Raw genomic sequence first — 23494 nt, forward strand, 5'->3', positions numbered from 1 at the left:
TCACCCATAGATTTAGTTGTTCCTTCAACAATAAATGGATTTTCAAACCCCGGTTGCATGTTATAAAGACGTAACCAGGGTAACTGCTTTGTTAAATCCACTGTAGTTTTCGGCATCATTGTGTTCCAAGGTTCCAAAACCAGCAAATCACCTTCTATAAACAAAGGTATGAACTTTAGAACTACGTCATATTCTTCTTGACTAAGAAACTTTATCAAGTAGCAGTCGTTATCTTTCTTTTTTAATAAATATATCTTTACTTTTTGGCCATAATTTCTTAAGTTCTTTATCAAGTTCACCGACTGTATATATTTTATAAGAGTAGCCCTTTCCCAGGAAACTGAACTTGAACTGAGAAGCACCATGTAGCATATTTTCTGTCGATAACTCTGGTTCCTTCAAATCCTTATGTCTCTCAGTTATAGATGTGAATTCCATTTTTTCCTGAACTTCTCTAATTTCAGAATCCATGAAAAGTGAACATAAATTATTAGAGAAAAAGATGGGAGAAGAGAATGGGGTGAAGGATTAATATAAAGAAGTTTTTGGCTCTATTTTGATGGGTTAATGTTGTACACTTGGACGATTTCTTATTACAACAGTCTAGTTTAGGTCTAGGGTTAAAGTTTAGACGGCTGTTTTGTCGGCTGACAGAGGAAAAAAGAAAACAGGTAAAGAGAACAACTGTTTTTAGGAATTTAAAAGGTAGATATGGCTGAAAAGGTGGGAGTTGGATTATCTTGATCTCGTGAAAATCAGTCATCAAAGATGTAGCCATGAGAATAAGATATACGGGATTACAAGACAATCAGGAAAATATGCTCCAACATCCAAAGCAATCTCCAAGCACAACGACAAGTACCTAGTAAGAAGAGAAGTAAACTGACATTAGGATTAAAATAAAATTATATCAGGAGAGAAAGGAAGGTAAGAAAATCACATGCAAGATTGAAAATTTAAGATCAAAGAAGGATAATCAAAGAGAGAATTGTCTGAGGCACGAGCGATTCTATCGCTGAGTCATTCGCCGAGTCAAGCAGTTATGCAGAGAAGATAGGTTGAGTGCGGGACTAGGTACCAAGAATTGAGTACTTTATTAAGTAACAACTTATTCAATATTTTCAGTTTGAATTTGAACTTTGCAATGTGTTATGATATTTATGCAGTGACCTAATCTTCATCGGTGTTAGGAAAGTTTTTCTTTCACTACATAAAAGATTAGTATATTGTCAATCTATAGACATAAAAGACTAGTACATCGTAAATGTTTAATCGTACATATATGTTGTATACCTTGAAAGTTTTTAGAATTTGTGGATTTTCTAAGACAAGTAATTGAGTACCAAATAACTTGGAGCGAAAAAAAAAAAAAAGAAGTATGGTTTTGATTTTTTTATATATGACGTTGATGGCATTGTCGACCACCCAGTTAGTTTGTGGTGGATCTCCTCTTTAGTCTCCTTTCTTGTCAATCCCATTGATATCCTAGAACTTAATCAAAAATATGGGCGTACGCATGGGCGGAGCTAGCTCATGGAAAGGGTAGGCAAATATCCTACATCCTACCCTGCTGGCCTGGCTCCCAAGCCTTTTTCATTTAGGTTATGGGCTCCAAAGCCCATTTTGACAAACTTGCCTACCCTAACCCATAATTTCTTTTTAATGATCAAAGAACAAATTAATTAAACAAGGCATAAATCATGAAGAAGATATTGGGGTGAAGAATTGATACGCATAACCTCCATCTGTGGGTTAATGATTACCTGATTTAGAACAGAACGCAAAGGAAACTCCTCCTTTATTAAAAATTCATCGGTTCAAAAAAATTCCACCTCAAATCTTTGAAACCTGGTAAGCAGATTGCTATTGAAGTATATGAGAAACGATTTAGTTGTTCATTATGATCAAAATCAAAATGATCAATTAGAAGGAATAGTTGCTCTACCAATTTTATATAGTAAACTATTTTTGATCTACCAACTTTATATAGTAAACTAAAAGAAACATAAGATTTTACCAAAAGTAATTAACAATATTAGTTAATTAATTAAATATCTATACGCAACTTCTACGCTAATTCACCAAAATGATATTTAGTAGGACTATCAAGGATTAAATCACTGGTGGGTTGCTGTTGAACCACCAATATTGATCCATTACAACGTGAGTCAGGTGAAGAAAGCATGTCCCCTATAACTCCTAACTCTGGAAACTCATTCCACTCCTCAAGAGCTCGAAGTAATTCCGATGAGTTTCCGTCATGGTCTTTACCTACTATTAAAAGGTCGAATGTGTATTCGATGGATGTGATCACTGTGACAATCTCCACACTGTCTTTCACTTCCTCTTCTCTATACACTACGTTTTCAAGACCTTCATTATATCTTCGAAAATCTTCAATGCAATCATTATCCAATGAGTAGTCAGGATCATGGTACGTCGGATTATTGGATTTCTCATCCTGGTTATTATAAGAGAACCTGAATAGAGTTAGTTTCACGTTATTGTCCTCTCCCATGCGAGCGCCATAAGATAGTGCTTCTCTGTCATCTGCACCACCCAAGAAGATTACTGCAACACGATATGTAGGTTTTATTTTATCCGTAATATTACAAGATATTTGTGTTCTTTGCGGATGTCCTCGATCCACTAGGAGACCAACGGAGCAAGGTGCCCTCTTAAGAACGTTTTGGTTCACTTTTCGAATCGACGTGGGCAAGTGTAACGAACTACTGAAAGCTGGATTGTGATGGAAGGGTAAGATTATCAGGGACGATCTTCTTTCTGACGCAATTGAACAAATGTCGTCATGCATCGTAGTGTACGGCGAGATTGCTGTGAAGGAATTTACCGAAATTGTTCCCCCGCCTTGTTTTTCATAGGATTTGAAGGCATTGATGATGTGTGAAGATGAGTTGAATTGTGAACTAATTTTGCGACTCTTGTGAGCAACGAGTAGAGGCGAAGCTCGGCCTTGAAGCTGTATTAAATGAAGCACATAAATGCAGATAGGACTATACGCTGTTGGATGAGAAGCTCCAAGGACATCGAGGATGGTTGGGACATTTTCGTCGTGGTAGATACATGCGAGAATTCGAAATTCTACATTCCGTTTACAATTCTGAATACTTCTTCTTTTGTAGGTAATGTATCTCCTTGAAGGGTTGTACAGATATTTTACCGTGGGAGAAATTGTTCCGGTTACAATTAGCATTGACAAAACCAGAATAGTGTAAAGAGTATCAGTGATAAGCTGCAAATCAAATTAATAAAGTTAGTTAATCTGAAATGTATTTTTCTAAATAATATATTCCTTCCATCCTATAAAAATAGGGGCTAACTCTTTTTTTTTCTTTTTTGCGTATAAAAGCACGTAAAAATAGAAATTAGAAAACACCTAAAATTAGAAAGGGTGTGTCTTTTAATTTTTTATTTTTACTTAATAGCAGGTAAAAGTAGAAAATGGAAAACATAAAAAATTAAGATGAGTGGTTTTTTTTCTTTTGCTACTTTTCTAGTTTTGCTCAAGGACATGTTAATTTAGAAAGTAAAAAACAATTCTCTATTTTTGTTTAGAGAGTAAAAAACACGGCTCTGTATGGGAACATGCAAATTTAGAAAAATATAAGAAAATCCATTACTTATAAGATGGAAGTAATAATATTTAATAGAAAATATTAGTCTTGTATCAAATATATAGATATATATATATATTTACCCCAAGACCTAACGCACAGGCCCAGAACATGAGATCTAATATTCCTTGGACGTTCATGATTAGCCCTAGCAAGAAGGCATCTTGATAAGGCATTCTGCAGTACAGAGCAGGCAGCATTGTTCCCAAAAGCTTTCCTATAAAACTGACTACAACAATGAGCTCCAATATTATAAAATCTTCCAAATTCACTTCAAAAATGTTCACTCGGAATCCGCAAGCGACCACAAAGGTTGGTAGGAGTATATATTTAACGAAAAATTCAAGTTTTTCTTCAATCGCAGCTCCTAACGGTGGTCCAGCAGGCACCGCCATACCTAGGACCATGGGTCCGAGCAAGAAATGCGACCCTATAACCTCCCCGCATAAAGAACTTAGCAAAACCATCACAAATATGGAAAACACGTAAACTTCTTTGACGTTTTTGTCATTAGGTGTATTCCTGATTATCCAAAACATTATCGGTCGCAAAACGAATATAATGCATAAAAACATAGCGCAACAAGCCAAAATGATCAGCATAAGTGCATGTGGTCTTTTGGCTTCGAGGCTTGTTATAATTGTAAAACACACGAAAGCTAAGCACCAGCTAAGAATTCCACTAATCATCGATGCCGACATTGCCAAGCGCCCAAGTTCTGAACTAAGGAGCTGCAAATCATCTAAGAAACAAGCGATGACGTGGAACGAGCTTAGAGACATCATAGCTGCAAAGTTGTGGATGTAGTCAGCAAGTTTGTTGTCCAGTTTGATGCTTTTATCTAGCAACTGAGAGGCTGATAAGTTAAAGAATAAAGGAACTATGAAGACACAAAAACCAATGAACCATGCCTTCTTTCCTGATCTTGTAAGCATGTGTAAGTCTGTCTTCACTCCTATTAGGAATAGAAAGAACATGGAACCAAAGTACTGACAGTTATCAAACATATACATTGAATTGGGAAGGAATAGTTTGGTACTGAACAGGTCGGTGCGCCCAAAACAAGAAGGACCAGCCATTATCCCACCCTGCATATTCATACAGAATCAAAACCATTTATTAGAAAGTACATAGCAAGATTAATCAACAATTCTAATGAAGACATAGGATATCATTATACTACAATGATAAATTTATTGGGTGATAAAATTAAGACTATGATTCTCTTCATAAAATTTAGTTAGTGAATATGGGGGCTAACCCTAGTTTAATCCCTTATAGATTCGTCTTACACATCAATGACCCGACCCGTCAGTACCAAATTTTTTATCCACAAAAATAAAATAAAATACTGAAATGGTGGAGAAAAAGAGAACATACTATCACGTGGGAGGTTAAAGAAGTCTGACCAAGAGGTTCTAACAACCACTTCATGAATGATGTAAAAAATGAAGCGATAACTATCTGCATGGAGAAAACAGGATATAGATAATCAAACGGAGAATCGTCTTCATTCCAAATACTTGAAATTCCATCATATACACCCCCACCGCAATAAAAAATTGTCCCATTTTGGTAATCGACCACTAGCCTCGCAATCTTCATTTTCTATAATCTACTGTGCATGTCTGATCACATGATATTTAATTAACCAGAATATTGATAAGTTGTAGTAAATCACACTCTCTCTCAATGAACGTAAAGATTAGTTAGATTGGAAAGAAGAAAAACATGTGAAAAAAAGAAACTGTACATCTTGTGGATTGTAGGTAGTTTTTTCTTTTTTACCACACACAACCCTCTTCTTAGGGAGGGAGGTATTTCAGGATTTGCTTCCACCTCCGATGGAAGAGGAACATATTTGGCTATTATCCCTTACACAATTATTGGCTTGTATTAAGAAACAAAAGGAGATACCAACACTATAAAGTATACTAATCCGGAGATCCAGTGGTCAAGATTATTTTATTTTATAATCATTGTATTCACGAAGATAAATATGATTATCTGTTTATAAGTACATATCGACCGTTTATACATGATAGACGTTTATCACGGATGAAGGGGACTGATGGGGTTTTGAAGTCATTGGTTTCATGTTCATCCACACATTTTCCTATTTCATTGTTGCAAGAAAATTAAAATAGCCATGAGATTCCAATTGATTAACAGATCAGTAAATGTAATCTAAACCATCCATAATTTTGCTCCCAGCAGTGAATCAATGCCTTCACTTCCTGAATGAATCATTTACATAATATGATTCATCAAAATCCACATGTTTATAAATCGAGAGATGAGAATAACAAATATTGACAAAAAAGCTTTAAAAGTCTTCATATCGAGAACTTGTTGAACTCGTCTCCATAGGTCTTCATTAGTTCCTTGACGGTTGTATACTCCATTTTAACCTCTCCGAGTGTTTTTCCACCGGGACACAGGTTAGACTGATTCACTGGTTTAATAGTAGCAACTAAGGAAATACAAACAAAAAAGAAATTAGAACCACAAAAATGTAAAACATAAAAAAAAAGTATAATAATATTGTTAAGCGGTTTATCCATACTTGTGATGGTTCCTCCCGTGAAACGATCATTCATAGCTGAAACGAACAATGCTTTTCCCAGTTTTTCTCGCCCCTCTTCGGCTTTCAATTCACTGAAATCATCTGAAAGAATAAAATTTGAATACTCTGCTCCGCAACCTAGCGAGTAAGAGCCGAACTCTCTCCATGCTCAGCTTCGTAGCCACCCACACATGAGGAATGGGGTCGCCGCCATTAGGGTTCTCCTCATATCCGGCTAAGATGAAAGAAGAGCTTCTGTTTTGCATTTCATTTATGCAAGTTCTTTTATAGAACGGTTTAAACATTTTTGCACAAGCTTCAACCGTGGGTCTTTTCTTTCCTCTGTTTTCCGTGACTGCACATAAGTATTTGGGGATTTTAGAATATTATATAAGTTAAGCACAATGAAAGAGCCAATTGATAAAGATTACTCACTAATCTTCTTAGTCGCTGAAATAGTTGTCCGGCCATCACCTCCTACTACGATGGAATCTTTAAGAACAAGCATGTTAATAGTACTGCCATGACGAGATTCATTGCCCGTACAAATAACAAATAGAAATGTTAGAAACAATCATATGAAAGCAAACATATTATCATTGTCATTGCAAAACTTAACTGAAAACTGCATTAACTGAATTATTACCCCACTTTTCACATGATAAGACACACAAAGCAAAACAATAAAAACCTTACCCAGTGTCTCGTCTGACAGCGACTAGCACTACAAAACAGAAGGCCTCTTGGGACGGCCAAAAAATGTCCCAAGAGGACAAAAAACCGTCCCAAGAGGTATTAGGGACGGTTTATGTACCGTCCCCTGTTCCACCGTCACTAATACTATTTGGCCATGTTTTCTTTTTGGGACGGACATATTTTAGCCTTGATTTAAATATTGTATGACTATTAGGGACATATTTTCTTTTTGCATCTTTAGGAACATTATTTTATTCAAGGGATTTCCTAGAAAATGTAAACATTCAATTTCAATGTTAGTTTTAGAGAGAAAGTTTTATAAAAATTCTGGAAATCTTTTCTTCTTTGTAAATTTTACAAACTTTAATGAGTTAGATATATCCTTTTTAGGAATCCTTGATAGAAAAAAGAAAAATAATGAACCCAAAAAGATGAAATATCGTGATAAATACCTATTAGATAGAAATATTTTGAATAAGCAATTGGGGATGTCGATATTAATTGGAGAATTTTTTTATTGTTTATGATTGACACCACTGAAAAACCTCGGCATCGAAAATCCATGCCGACATGGATATTAAAATATCCCCGAACTGGCATCCCCAGTTAGTTGTTCAATATTATTATTTCTAGCATATCGAAATCAACATTGCTAATATGGGATATTAATTTGCTATGGGTGTACCAAAAGGCTACTGGGTATACTGTATATGCTTTGGTATATCCCAAACAAGTTGGTTTCCCCTATTAACAGTCATGAATTATGATTTAAACGGGTCATTTATTGGGTCAGTGTTTGACAACGTCTATGACTATATGTGTAGTAGGAATTACTGTATAATCCAGTTTTTCATGACCCAGTTAATGGCTAGTCCATCCGTGAAAAATATTTACTCGCGAATCAAAAAACATGTTTTTGGACCAGATTATTTACTCGTTAGTCCAAAAACTTTGTGGAGATTATAAAGTGTTTTCAAAATTCCTAAAACACCCTTCCAGATCTAATTAGTATCAACACATGTAAATGTTACTAGTAGTATATTACTACATATTAGTAGTATCAATATGGTGATACTACATATTAATATGTACTATACTAGTAGTAACAAAAATATGTTACTAATAAATTAGGTAACTACTTTACTATACTAGTAGTAACATATGTACTAGTAAACTAGTATACTAGTAGTAACTAGTACTACTAGTACTATACTAGTAACATATGTTACTAGTATTAATATGTAGTAGTAACATATGTAGTATAACATAACAATATTAATATGTAGTATCAATACATAACATAACAGGATTGATATGTAATACATAACATATTGATACTACATATCAATATGTAGTATCAATATGTTGATATTACATATTGATATGTAGTATCAATATATAACATGACGGTGTTTATTTATAGAGCAGTGTTGTCCCGCGCAGCTGTGCGCGACTGCTCAATAAGCAAACTGTTTGTGGATCGTTGGATCCTTGTACGAGCCATGGGATAAAAGATAATTTAGTTTCTCATTCCAAATACAGCTGTCAAATTTTAGTTATTAGGAATAGGTCCTTTTAAGTTATAATCATTTTGTATTGTACCCTTTTGTTAGTTATGAATTATGTTAAGCTATGTATACTCCAATTTTCACGTATTCAAACTGTTCATCAACTATACAAAGCTCTAACATCTGGCAAACATCCATTTTCTTCCATCTTGTTAATTAATCCGTTAGCCTCCGGTAACATCTTGTTACGAAATAGGCCTGTAATCATTGTAGTATGTGTTACTACATTAGGCACCAATCCTTTTCTTGGGATATCGTTTTAAATTTACAGAGAGACTGAACAGGATCTCTTGAACGCCATGAGGTCAATGTATGCAGCAGTCCTGTTTATTGGAATTACTAATAGCACTGCTATGCAACCTGTATTTTCAATTGAGAGGTTTGTTTCTTATCGTGAGAGAGGTGCAGGAATGTACTCAGCTGTCGCATTTGGATTTGCCCAGGTTAACCTTTTGAACACCGCCAAACTCCCCATTTAGTTTATCTCCTCTAAATTTCTCGGAACACATTAACTAAATCTGAAAATCATACTGTGTCCAGGTGGCTATCGAGTTTCCTTACGTATTTGTCCAGACACTTATTTACAGCGCTACGTTTCACTCTATGGCCTTATTCGAGTGGTACATGTTCTTTAGTTAAATCAAAGTTACACAGACTAATGTCGCTATGTCCGTGTTGCAACTTACACAGAGCTTGGCATGTTGGTACATGAGCAAGGGGAAAAGGTTCTTGCTGACACCATTCAGGCTTGCGCTGACATCATAAACAGAGATAAGGGCAAGCTGCAAGTTTCTGTTGCAGCAAAAAAAATAATTGGCCAGTTGGAGCAAGAATGGCAAAACTTAACTACTAACATAAACAAAGAACCGAAAATACTCAAGGTGAAGACTATTTTTCTTAAGTTCTTAAAACCAAATAAGATTTAGATTTTGTCTTAAAACACCAACCAAAACATATATAACTGCATAATATCCATGACTACTAGATCCAAAGAAACTATGAACTGCATAACATTCTCTTTAGTTCTTCTTGATAGCAAGCATCTGCCTTCCGTCCCCGGTAACGAACATGGTCTTAAATGGAAGCATATTAATGATACCAGCATCACCATTCTTCAAGAAATTAGGAACCTCTCTGGCAGGAATCTTGATTACATTCAAATAGTTGAATCCTGTAGCCCATAAGAATATAATGATTAGTGACTGTAGGCAGTAGTATAAACCTCAAACTAAATATATGAAAATGATATTACCCAACGATGACCGGTAAGATCAATATTAAGATCAATTTGTTTGACTTGCTTGGTGCCGCATGTCAGCATTTTTGCTTATAGAACTGCTTTGGTACAAAATAGATAGTAGAGTTAGCATAATCACCATGCAAACTTTGTTAGCTAGCGTAGAAACGAGAATGACTAGAACACAAGAAACTATTATTAAATGATGAAAAACACATACCTTAAAATTTCAGGTTGATGGCTACTTATTTCAGTGAAACTTCCCTTGTTTGACGCTGAAATATATATGTATGAGTTAGCAGGTATAATATTGAAGAGAAAAAAGAGGTTAATTATAAAAAAAACGATTGAAGACATACATCTTTTTCTTTTCTTTTTTTTTTTTTGCTTATCTTGAGAGTTGGCATTATCTAATGCAACTGATTTCCTTTTCTTCCGTTGTTTATTTTGAGAGTTTTCGACCTCCAATTCAACTGATGTAGATGTTGGCAACCTACATATATGTAAAATAAGTTAATGTTTATATATAGTGATTACTAATTCAAATTACTTAATTTACTACAGTACCTTGGTGAATTTTTTGATCATGTTTCTCCCTTCGTTTCCTTTTCCTTTCGATTCCTGTTGAGCATGTCAATCCATGACTTCCTTCTACCAGGTTTTCCTTTACGCTTTACAATCGGTGGTTCTTTCAATAATCTGCGAAAATTTGGCTGGTTCTGTATAATTTCTTCATGGCTTGTAATATTCTCATATTGTGTAACATCAGGTTGTCCGCCAGTATTTACTTGAGAAGATTTTATAGCTTTCTCAATTTCCATTAAAGCATTTTGTAACACTTGCACTGCCACGTTATATACCGGGATTGATGTCGAACCTTTAACTGCAATATTGATCGCATCTTGACAGAGTTTACTATATCTGACTGTAACCGTATCCTGACAATCAACTACAATTTCTTCACCTTGGTCAAACACCACTTGTCCGACTTTAGCATCTTTGGTCCACCGTCGCAGTACATGTTGAGATGGAAGATTTTGAACATTCTCGACTACGAAAACCCTTAATATGTGTCTACACAAATAACCAGCAAATTCATATAACAGACAGCTGCATTGGGCACTCTTACTAGAAAAGTCATATATCACTGTCCGGAATTTATGCTCATATCCCTGCCCGGATAATTTATAAGTCGACATTGTTCCACTTTTGTCCACCATTTCATGAGAATATATAAAACATGCAGTTAACTGTTCTAGGAATTTAGCATAAATTGTTTTTGTGTACACCAAAGCTGCATCTTCCTCAATAGACATCCCAAATCTAAAAACTGGCCTTCTGTATATTGTATCATAGTCCATACTGTTTTCAACCTCTCTTCTTGCAACTACTGCTCTTAGAAACTGCCAGACAAATTCACACAAAGGCATATCTCTTCTTAAAAATCCATCAAAATAAGAATTGATACTCTCACTTCTTTGTGTTGTATACATATCTGCACAAAATATGTCACGCGTGTAAACTGAATCCCAGCATTCACGTTTACCGTATAATGTTGATAACCATTTGTTTTTTTCCAAATTATGATTTTTAAGCATCGTAGCCCAACCTAGATCAAACTCTTCTATCCTTTCATATCCATATAAGCACTTGTTAAATTCTGAAACGAATTCTTTTGTTACATTCGACAAATTTTTCATAGCATTTCGACATATATGCCATAAGAAAAATTTGTGACGCGTACCTGGAAGAACATGTGCTATAGCACATCCAACAGCTGATTCTTGATTTGTAAGAATAACTTTCGGTGCTTTGCCGTGCATCGCCCTCATCCATGTTTTCATTACCCATTCAAATGATTCCTCACTTTGAGAATAAAGCAAAGCGCCACCAAACAATACAGTTTGATAATGATGATTAACTCCCACTATTGGAACGAATGGCATGTCGTACCTATTTGTACTATAGGTAGGATCAAAACAAACTACGTCGCCAAAATAGTAATAATCCATCCTTGATTTAGCATCTGCCCAAAAAAAATTGGTCATTTGGCCATCCGCATCAACTTGGATTGAATAAAAAAATGATGGGTTCTCCACTTGTTGTCGTTGAAAGTAGTCAAGCACAGCTTGAGCGTCTCCATGTTTTAGCTCCAATTGTCATCTTGTACTTAAATAGTTTCTTGCATCCTTAGGAAGAAATCCAATGTTCCTAACTCCTCCCGATTCAACTGCCAAGTAATTCATCATTTGATTTGTTTTGACACCTGCTAGACGCATGTTCACAATAACTTGTTTCTGGCAGCTTTTTATGACTCTCAATGACCGAATGTGGTGACGTTTGCTTGGAGAAACAAGCTTATGATTATGTTCTTCTGTGAAACTAGTTACTACCCATCTACCATTTTTCTTCGTTATAACCATATCGGCATTACAATTTGTCCTTGTATCAGCTTGGTTCCTTTTCTTTTCTTCAACCGGCTTAGCTCTAGGATTACCCCTTGGCGACTACAACAAAATATGCGTCGTATCACCTCATAAGGCTCAACTCTAGACTTGTTAGTGGTGTGCCGACGAATACTAAATCCAGTATTACCTGTATACCGGTTATAGAAATCGTAGGCTTCATCTTGTGATTCAAATTCTTTCCCGATAAATGGGCGAATACTGTTAAGCTTTTCTTCAGGTAACGGTTTTGTGTTCTTTGGTGCAGCTATTTCATCATCAATCCCATCATTGTTTTCTCGATCAACTGACATAATGTCCTCATTGTTCCCGGTACAGTTGTTTGTGTCTTCTTTATAGATATCTTCCTCCTCTTCGTACACAATTTCATTGGTCATTTGAAAATCTGTTTATTATCATAAAGTTAATCATGGAACATTACTGAATGGAACAAGAACAAATCAAATTAATAAAAATATTTATCAAGTAAATTACTGATTAATTATTAATTAAATAGAAACCCTAATTCATATATTAAAAAAAGAATAGGGTTTTCGTTCTTACAATATTCTTTATTTTGTAGGATTAAAAGCATAATAACCCATTTACGATAACAAAAAAAAAAAGTTAATCAGATAAATCCACGAGGCTAAGAAGTTTTATAGCGATACCTTTATGTGCACGTGATTCTTCTAAACTGTTGTGAGCATGCCATTCACTAAAATCAAAGCCATTCAATAGACTAAGATCAAACTCGTTTGTTAAATTTTATTCAGGATTCAATAAACTGAGATCAAACTCTTTTGTCAAATTTCTTCGAGGACTCATTTCTTCAAATCCATCAACATAAGATATTAGAAGAAGGTGAGCTTTCTGATCACAGAGAAGATGGAAACGTTTGATATTCTTAGCATAATAATATTAAGTCTTTTTATGGTATTTAATCAAGTCTTTTCTGGTATTTATTTAGACATCCAATATGTCTTGAGGATGGTTTTGATTTTACTTAATAATATAAGGGACCTACTTCTAATAACATAAGTTTTGACAGTTGTATTTAAGTTGAAAAGTAAACTGATATGAATCTAACGGCTGCTGTGATAATCGGACGACCCACAAACACAACACTGCTCTTATTTATATGTTGTACATAACATATTGATATTACATATTCAACATGTTGATATTACATATTGATATGTAGTATCCATACATAACATAACATAACATAACAGTATGTATTTATATGTAGTAACATACCACTAGTAAAATATGTTACTACATACTACATATTCTACTACATACTACTAGTAACATATGTTACTACATACTACGTACTACTTATTTTACTACATACTACTAGTAACACTAGTGAAACCGCACGCGCGATGCGCCTGCCACCTGCCCACTGCTTGAACCTAAGATTGCGCATTGCTAACAATTCTGTTAAATAATTTGTAAAACATAAATGCAGGAACCTAAGATTGCGCATTGCTAACAATTCTGTTAAATAATTTGTAAAACATAAATGCAGGCACAGGCGACACATATAAGCAGTTCTGGAAAAAAATATAATCTCATTTACTTGTTCCACACTGATAAACATTAAGACCTAAGAATCGAACTTAAAGTTTACATAAATCATTCTTCGGCTTCAACAGAGATTGGATTGTTGATTGTCATCCGCTGTGGTATGAATCAACTGTCAAAGTCATTGGGTGACGACACAGGTGTTGACTGCCATCTGTTTTGGTATCAATCCACTGTCGAAGTCAACATTGCTTGATGATTCTAAGGCTTTGACGAATATTCTCCATCGCTTAAATTTCTGAAAGAATGACAGAAATGTAAGGTAACAATTAGATGAATAGACAAATCATTTTATCCCCTGGCTAATCAAATCTTATGATCAGCTACTACTACACGATCATGCAGCCACTTCATAATTTGCACGAGCAACATTTAATAGAAAAAGACGAATTCAAGTTCTTAATAGCATCCAAAAGGGCAAGACAACAACTTGACCAAAAATAATTCATATAACGATTAATGGGGCGAAGAAGAGAAATGTCCACATACACTTCAGGGGTCAAGATTTTTTTTGTCCCATCAGCATCCTTCAATTGAGGTTTCCTTTTTGCAGTCCATCCAGTAAATTCTGTGGAATACATAAACAATGATCACTAAATTCAATCTCTAAAAGCTATTGTAACACCTATGTGTTTTTCACTTTTGATTTGTTCGACCTACACTTCCATTGTAATAGGTAACTATAAAAACCATATTTCATAAAATTCTAAAATGGTAGTTACCTTCAAACTAATTTCTCTTTCAACTTAACATTTGGGCAGGGTGGGACTTGCAAGATAATCTGGCAACCTGCAAGATAATCTGGCAACCTGCAAAATGATATAAAAGTATCAATTTAATGTGGATACTTGTAGGCAGCAAGTAGGTTATTCAACTGCAAAATAAAAATTACCTGTTGGTTTGCACGTTCATAAACACCATTGTTTTCAGCGAAGATCACCTCATTCTGTTGTAATATTTAACTTCCTTCAACCACATGTGAGGCCCATTATGGGTTCTTTGAGATGAGAATTTAGTCTATTTGTGCCCGGTTAGTCCAAAATCTGGGGTAGATATAGCAAACTTATGAACTTAATGGTTTATGTACTCAGATGACACTGAACAACCATAAGAAAATGAGTAGTGGAACGAATTTTTGGAGGACATTTAGAAATATTGTTCTGAGGATTTAAAATTCTTATGAACTTGAACTTCCCTATCCGTTGAGCTGCCATAGCTTATTTGATCGTTTCCCTTTCATTGAACCATGGTTCACAGATCAGGCATTGGAAACCAAGCGAATTTTTTGGCTATAACGATACAAATGCATTTTCTACTCTGAATTTTATACCCTGAACTCGGACATTGGAGGCTCATGACATGTAGTTGTATGTATATACAGCGCCTTATGTTCAGTAAGGTCGACTCAAAGGGTCATCTGAGTTAGTATTATTGTCTATACTGAGTCCAATCTAAAAGAAGAATCATTCTATTGAAAAATCCCATCAGACTAAACAGTGTTTATGCAACAACAAAATTGACTAATCAACAGCAAAATTGCTGGCCACCAAATAAAGATTCTAATCAGTCTATGTTCAGTTTTTGGACGTTGTGTATGATCAATGTTGGTAACTTTTTGGATGAAATTTGCTATGGAGACATACGTCAAGACAGAAAAGCAAGAGAAGGTATGATGGATATTTGATTTCAAATTCGCAAAAAAAAAGAAGCAAGGAAATCAAAAATCATAAGTCAGGACTTGACAACATCTTAACTCGGGAGTTGACAATTATGTTAGGAATTTCAGGAGTCGACAACATCATAACTCGGGATTTGACAAATATGCTAGGGATTTGATGTGGGTAACTCAGGATTTGACAATTATGCTAGGGATTTGAGCGTACCCACATCAAAAACACTTACAACACAGCATGATCGATTCAATGACAGAAGATGAAAAAGAAACTATAATGAATTATGATTCGGATGATACTTACTTGAGAGATTTCGCCCAAGTTTGTTGGAGTTATCTTCTTCATCTGATTCCACCATTTTCATGGATGACCCAAAAATCCTCAATTGGAGAAAAGAAAAATTAGAATCCCTAGTTCGATGTTTCGCTTCGTTGTTTGAGGAAGGGATGAATTACATGGAAAATTTAAAATGAAAAACATAGATTCGATAGGAAACGAAGAAGAGGAAATCGTTTCTGTGGTTTGGTTTCTGGGCGGAGAAGAAACAAAGAAGAGAGTAAAACTGTAGCGGGATTGCGTTTACGGGGATTCGATGTTAAAACTCTGTGTATTCGTTTTACAGAAATATCCTTTGATTTGGAGAACTGATACTCAAAGTGTGTAATTGATATTCGAGGGTATATAGGTAATATCGTGAAAGGCTTGACCAAAATTGGTGACGGTTGAAAAGACACCATTTTCTTTATTATAGTAAGATATGTTGCTACATACTACTAGTAGTATACAAAACTAGTCACAAAGCACCAAGGTGACCAAACTTGTGTAACAAAAAAACCAGCCATATTATCTTTAATAAATAAAAACTATTTGATTAAAAATTGACACAAAAACCTCATATCAAATAATAATGAGTAAATTTAGGTTTTATTATTTTTAAAAAATCCAAACATACCCTTTTTATCTTTCTTCTTCTTCTTCTCTCTTTTCTTTTTTCTTTCTTCTTTTCTTCCGCCTCCTTCTCCCCACCACCATCACCACCAGTAGCAGAAAATAGCTCTGCGAAAACCAGCAGCAACACCTCCGCTACTACCATTAGCAGCACCTCTGTCTCCTCCACGAACAGCTTCGTCTATTTTTCTTCTATTTTTATGTTCAAATCTATCATCTCCTCTTCATTCCACACCACCACCAAATCGACGACCATTTCCTGGTCCTCCATCAACACCTTCTCCGCCATCCCCTCAAACCAAGACCGTTTAAAGATACAAAAGAAGTTCAAAATCACTACTTGTCCCTCACTTACCCGTCCGTGCCGAAAATTCCTCTCAGATTCAATAAATTTTACCCTATTTTGTTATCTTTACAACCAAACACGTACAGTCGAAGGTTGCAATTTCTTCTCCTCGTTCTATGAATCATCGATTTGGTCTTACAGAAACTTTTTAACCTAGCCCAGTGGTATGTATTTCAATTCCTTTTCTTTAGTACTGCATGTCTGGTTTGAGTTTTTATTTCTCTGAAATTGGCTTAATCTGGTGAAAATATGATGAATTTGGTAGTTATATGATGTGGGTTTGATTGACTGTAATTCTTAATCATATTTTTAAAATGGGTTTTCATTGTGATGTTTATGATGGTAATTCTTTGATTAGATGAGTTGAATACTGATGCACTATGATTAGAATGTGTTGTGCATTTTCATTGTCTTCTAAGGAGCTCATTTCATTTGTTTATTTACTTGCGTGTTTGCTTGTCTTGGTGTTGGCACTTTTCTGGGTGATTTCGAAAATTTTGCTTTGAAAGTGATGATGTTGATTGGGTTTTTATAATCTGCCATTTTCTGGATGTGTGTGCTCAAAATGGGGCTTGTGTTTTTAAAATTTCAAATTGAGGTGTTCACTTATATTTTTGCAATGACTAGCTGAAGTTGTTTGCAGAGAAGGAAACCGGTGCCAGATTTGGGTTTGAGTGAAAACTAATAGACACGTCCTCCTTTCTTTCTACCTATATTAATTTGCTAAATTGCAGTTTGGATTTCATTTTTATATGTCGTGGAGGACCATCCAGATTTTGTATGGGTGTTAAGTTGCAATCTGCTATGGATGCTCTTTACTTAGCTTCATATGCAGGTAATCATGACATTTCAATGACGTGTTTCTATCAATGGACATGTATAATATCTCTTGTATTTTTTCTTGCAGTTGGACAAACATTTTTCACGAGTTCAATTATGGTTTCATCTTATTTATGATGAAACCAAAATTGGTTTCATCGTATTTTTGTCGATCTCGAAAAGAGGAAAACTTTCGGTTCTTGAGGCTAAAACGGGATTTGTTCCTAACAATAATATCTTGATTGTGTAGGCACACCATGGTTGCTTAAGGTCTAGTACGTTAAGATATTTTTGGTTAAATCGAGATGCCAAGGACGAGGATAAAGGCGATAAAGCTTTTTGGAGGTGTAGACCCAAAGCACTATAGTGAAAAGGGATACTGGCAGGTGAGTGAATGAAATCATTCTCATTTGAATAACCATAAGATAATTACTTATTCTTAAAACTGATTACACTTTTTTATTTGTTGATGAGTGCTAAAAAGTGCATATTTCTATATATTTTTCTTGGCATTTAACTCATCTTTTGTGCATTAATTCTACATTTTATCCCATATTCTGTATTTTCATTGTTTTCAAGAATAAATATTTTTCTTACTTAATTTTGCATTTTTAGGTAATAAATAAAGATTGGATGAGTTGCGGAGCAAAAAGAGCAGAAAAGTGGTGAAAAGCCGGGAGAAATTACGCAAGGAAGCCGCAAAGAATGGAGCGCACGTCCAAAAAGCTGGAAATGGGCTCAAGAAGAAGAAAGTTGTTCTTAAAGAAGAAGTGGGCTCAAGATTTCCCAAACCCATCTTCTATACCCAAAAGCCTAAAACCCAAATCCATACCCGCTTGCGTCTTCAGCCGTCAGATCAGTTCTCAGAAGCATCCGACGGTCGCTCCCTTGCTGTGCATCGAAGTTTGATATCTCCGCCTTACACTACAGCACCTAACTCCATCTTGAGCCGTCAGTTTCGTTGTATTTTTGCATCCAACGGTCGCTCACGATCTGTCTCAATTTCTCCGTTAGATCCGTTTCAGAAGTTATCATCCTACGCCTTTCATCACCGAACATCAAGGTTCGATGATCCCGCTCAACACTCAAACACCTAAGTCTATATCCCACAAACCAAACAACCCCTAGCCAGAACCTAATCGAGCTCACCCCGTATGCAACCACCATACCCTGCCGCACCACCATCACCACCACCTTCTTCCCTGTCGTCACCAACCCTCCTGCAACAGCCACCAAACCACCACCATACCACTCTGTACAACATCACCCCATCTCCCTAGAACCTAATTGTTCCACCTAACCCCCAACTGTATCTCACTGACCTAGATTAGGGTTTGTTGGAACAACTAGGTTTAGGGCATGAGAAGCACGGAGAGGAGCAGGAGGCGAAGTACAAGCATGGGTCGAAGTGAAGGAGCAGTTATCAGAGAAATTAGGTAAAAAAATTGTGTAACCCTAATTTTACTGTTTTGGGGATTTTTTGGGGAAGAACATATGGAACCCTAATTCATATTTTTGGGTATAAATAGAGGGGGTGTTGTATGTGTAGGGGTTGTTCTTGGGTTAGCCAAGTTAACCCCCAATTTGGGTCTGAGTAGGTTTAATTTTAATGTCCTGTTAATTTCAGTTTAATTCCAATGTTAATTTCAGTTCAATGTTTTAGTTCAACTTCAATTCCAGTTGTTAATTAGTTTCAATATGTTCTAACTTCATATGCTAGGGGCTAGATGATACTCTTGAATTGTATGCTAGGTTAATCCATGATCATGTTAATTGTTCTTGTAGTGCTTAAATGTCATAGGACTGATAATATCTACTTGAGTGAATGCATCTGTGATCAGTTGTGCTGTAAGAAGACAACTGATTCTAGGGGTGAAAGAATGATGGTAGCTAAGAATTCAGTCCATTTGAAGGACTGTGTTTAACTGTCTTAGGGTGATAGATAGCTTCTTGAACAACAAGCCTGTGATCAGCTGTGCTGTAAGAAGACAGCTGATGCTAGGGGCAAGTGAGTAAAGATTAGCCAAGAAAATCATCCATTATGATCTTCCCTGAATTGAAACAAGAACAATGATTTGAGTAGGTACTGCCTTAGCTTAGGATCAAGTAGTGGATTCAAAGACCCTAGTACCTTCACTCTTCACTTCACTGCCTTTGGCTCATTGCCATTGTAACTGTCACTATCTCACTGCCTGTCACTAGCTCAGACTAGCTAGAAAACTTCAATAGCTCCCTCCAAGTCCCTGTGGACAAACCTTTTCTTCCCATCACTAACTACAATTGATCCTGTGCACTTGCAGGTCAGTTTGTAGGTTTCTTTCAAAACCCACCAAGTTTTTGGCGCCGCTGCCGGGGACTCGGTTAGCGGCGCTGTTGTTGTTTCTTTTTTGAATTTTGTTTTTTTTTCTTTGTTCTACCTTAGTTTGCTTGTTTTCTGCTTGTTTCCTGTTTTCTGTCTTGTTTTTGCTTCACTACCTTGCACTGCTGCAAGTGCTTGTTTGCTGCTGTTGGTGTGCAAGTGCTTGTTTGCTGCTGTTGGTGTGCAAGTGCTTGTTTGTTGCTGCTTGTTTGCTGCTGTTGGTGTGCAAGTGCTTGTTTGCTGCTGCTTGTTTTCTGCTGTTGGTGTGCACTACCTTGCACTGCTGCAAGTGCAAGTGCTGCTGCTGTGCTGCTGCAAGTGTTGCTGAAGCTGCTGTGAAGCTGCTGCTGTGAAGCTGCAGTTTCTGCTGGTGCTGTTGCTGTGCAGCTGCTGCCAAAGCCAAAGCCAAAGCCTGCTTTCTCTGCTGCTGGGCTTGTGCCAACTCTCTGCTGCTGGACTTGTGCCAACTCTCTGCTGCTGGGCTCTGAACCAACTGAGCTGGGCTTCGCTGCAGATTCTGCTGGGCTCTGCTCCACCTTTGCTGCTGGGCTTGAACCAACTGAGCTGCTTAGGACGATCCTAAAGCCCAACTGGGCCTGTGCAACTAAAAAGGGATAAAAAGCCCAAATTTGGGCTCCCTCCAAAATCAAGTAAGCCTAACCCATGAGCTAACCCAACTGGGCCTCATTAAATTTATCTGGGCTTGTATTTAAGTGTTTATATTTGGGCCTGTAATAATTTTTTTTCTTTTTCTTTATTTTCTATTTGGGCTTGTAATAATTTTTATTTTTCTTTTTCTTTTATATGCTTGTAATTATTTGTTTGTTATTTTTCTTTTCTTTTGTGGGCTTGCATTTTATTTTGGACTATAGGTTTATACCCCAATCATTGGGCTCCTAACCTTAAAAAAAAAAAAAAAAAAAAAAAAATATTTACTTGCTCCCAAATTCAAAAACCAAATTTTATTCTACTCCCACATTAAAAACCAAAATTTTTCTTTTTCCCATTAAAACCAAATGTCTCCCGCCAAAACCAAATTTTTCCCAACAAAACCAAATTTTTCCAAAAAGTCCAATCCCTTAAAAACCAAATTTTGAGCTTTGTAAACTCTTTACTTAGCCTTTGAGCCCAATCATGTATAGATTTTTCTACAGTTGGGGAATACAACAAATCCCTTAGAGAACTTGCGTGTGGACAAACTTCACGTTATGAACCTCCCACAGACCATGATGTCAATAGTTATAGGAATTATTATGGACATTTTCAAAGTCCCGAGCCTCAATACATGAACCCTAATGACTATTCACACATGCATCATTCGCCACAACGTGAAAATGAACATTTTGCTAGTGCCTCACTCACACAATCATCACTGATCGATCAATTAGAAGCTCGAATCACAGCTTTAGAAATGCAATCACATGAGGAATCTGTCACATCTAATTTTCTTAGGCAACCTGAAATCTATGCATGTCCCGCATGTGGTAGTTTAGACCACCCTGTTGAGAATTGTCATATTTTGCATAATTTTAGGCAATCTAGAGAAAATCCAAGGTATGAAATGCCCATAAATTGTGAGAATGGTAGTCATTGGGACCGTAATCAATCCTTTGAGGGTTGCGATCAATCTTTTATAAACCCTAATGACCATGCACACATGTACCAATCACCACAATTTGAACATGAAGAATTTTGTACTCCCATGAATTTAGACTCCACCACAGAAGCTTTCAGACTCAGTGAGCAAAACTTCGATAGATCTACATCACGAATTCAGGCACATTTAGATCAGATTTTGCTTCACCTACAAAAGGAGGAAATTCATGAGGAAATGTATGTTGTCCCTAATGAAGTGTCTAGTCCCATTCATGTAAATGATGTTGAATATGAACCTAATTTAGAGGAACATGAATCGACTAACGACACCACCACTTTTAATGAGGACCAATATGCATGCTACCATGATGATGATTATGATAATTATGATGATATGTTAGAAGAACATGAAAATATTGTGGAACCTGTTGGTTCAATAACATATGGCTTCTCGCCCTCGACCTTCATGAATGTTGTTTTTTCTAATACTCATTGTAATTCATATGATTTTGATATTGACATGGGATTTGTACAATTATTCTGTGAAGATGAACATGACATAGGAATAGTTGAATCTTCTGTAGACACTAATATGCATGAAAATATATTTGATGTGTCTGATTCTCTACCTAGGTCACATTGTGATATTTCTCCTGATTTGCCGATGCATGAGAATGAATTGGTTGATGATGTTGATGACTCTGATTGTGATCTTGCCAATTTGTTTGATGATTGTGAGCATGTTGTGACACTTGTAGAAGACTTAGGAGATGTTGATGTGATTAGTAATGATGTGCCTATCTCCTACATGAGTCACAATCTGATGGCCTTCCACCCAACCTAGATTTGGTTTGTACCAATATTGTAAAACCAATTTTTCTGAGAATGCCCAACCTAGGTTTGGAACTGTGTGCTTCCCAAGTCCTCTTGGACTATTTGCTTCTAAGTATAATACATTTGAGGAACCACAGTTGGAATTAGCATGTTTGCCCGTCCCTAGCACAGTTCACTTTGAGCTAGACCTTGTACATGATGAACCCCCAAAACTGCGAGATTTTGTTTCCAAAATTTTATCCGTTGAAAAATCCAGGTTTGGGGGTAGCTCATTTTGTTTCACAGTTTCACTTGCGTTTCTTTCCTATTATTATGTGTGAAGCTGTTGAAACCTTTACACTTTGTCTTTTGGGTTGATCCTCAACTCTTTAGATTGTTAGTGTATGGTGAATTTTTTTTAATAATCCAGTAGATAAAATTTTAAAAACCCTTTTGTTCCTTTTGTATATATTTTGCTAATCCAATATGATCTCGGCTGAAATATGTTGGATTTTTGCCTTGAATAACGGAGTTTTAATTCTGCTTTCGCCGAAATCGGGTATTCTCTCTCCTTTTACTCTACTCAGCATGTCCCTTTCCATATGTTGCATTTTAATTCTTTCCATATTTTGAAACATTGAGGACAATGTTTAGTTTAGGTTTGGGGGTATAGAGTAGATGCCACGATAATATGCTATAATTAAAAACGAACTCCTTCTTCTTTTTGAAAAAATTGAAAAATTCCAAAAAAAATTAAAAAAATCAAAAAAAAAACAATTAAAAAATGAAAAAATCATAAAAATGGAGCTCATTTACCGTGAAATGTTGACTCTTGTGCAAATATGTATTTTTATTAGGAGTCTTAGTCTAGATATTTAGGCACCCTGATTCTAGCACAATTCACATAGTGATAAGAAATTTGCACGCGCACGATCTACCAATACATGTATGGCCTCGATCTTCAAGGTGTTTGATAGGAAGTTACGATTGCCAATCACTTTAGAATACTGAACGAAACTTGACTAGCTTGTTCTTTGGTTGGTTGGGATAGAAGGTGGAGGTTACATTAAGAAAGACAACCATCGAATTTAACTGGGTGCATCAAAAAGGGCTACCTCTTGCAAAGTGTCATGTAATTTTTTGTTTCCTTTTGTATACGTATCAAAAGTGTATCAGTGCTTAAAAAAAAAAAAAAAAAAAAAAA

General features: G+C 35.9%; 2 protein-coding genes and 1 long non-coding RNA gene across 3 annotated transcripts; all 3 read right to left on the reverse strand.

Moving 5' to 3' along the window:
- Positions 1 to 2037: 2037 nt before the first annotated feature.
- LOC113284170 (cation/H(+) antiporter 15-like) lies at positions 2038 to 5544 on the reverse strand. The gene is made up of 3 exons (XM_026533583.1): positions 5016 to 5544; positions 3719 to 4723; positions 2038 to 3253 (listed from the first exon to the last, which is right to left on the reverse strand). The coding sequence occupies exons 1-3, from the start codon at positions 5238 to 5240 to the stop codon at positions 2069 to 2071; spliced, it is 2415 nt and encodes an 804-aa protein (XP_026389368.1). The 5' UTR covers positions 5241 to 5544; the 3' UTR covers positions 2038 to 2068.
- Positions 5545 to 10286: 4742 nt separating this feature from the next.
- LOC113280464 (protein FAR1-RELATED SEQUENCE 5-like) lies at positions 10287 to 12460 on the reverse strand. Its single transcript, XM_026529084.1, has 2 exons — positions 12298 to 12460; positions 10287 to 11728 (listed from the first exon to the last, which is right to left on the reverse strand). The coding sequence occupies exons 1-2, from the start codon at positions 12458 to 12460 to the stop codon at positions 10287 to 10289; spliced, it is 1605 nt and encodes a 534-aa protein (XP_026384869.1).
- A 1155-nt stretch (positions 12461 to 13615) lies between these two features.
- LOC113278412 lies at positions 13616 to 15958 on the reverse strand. Its single transcript, XR_003325493.1, has 5 exons — positions 15713 to 15958; positions 14629 to 14779; positions 14459 to 14545; positions 14226 to 14304; positions 13616 to 13974 (listed from the first exon to the last, which is right to left on the reverse strand). It is a non-coding gene; the product is annotated as an uncharacterized LOC113278412 (long non-coding RNA).
- Positions 15959 to 23494: the final 7536 nt, after the last annotated feature.

The sequence above is a fragment of the Papaver somniferum genome, chromosome 5 (assembly GCF_003573695.1).
Source record: "Papaver somniferum cultivar HN1 chromosome 5, ASM357369v1, whole genome shotgun sequence".
Taxonomy (NCBI): domain Eukaryota; kingdom Viridiplantae; phylum Streptophyta; class Magnoliopsida; order Ranunculales; family Papaveraceae; genus Papaver; species Papaver somniferum.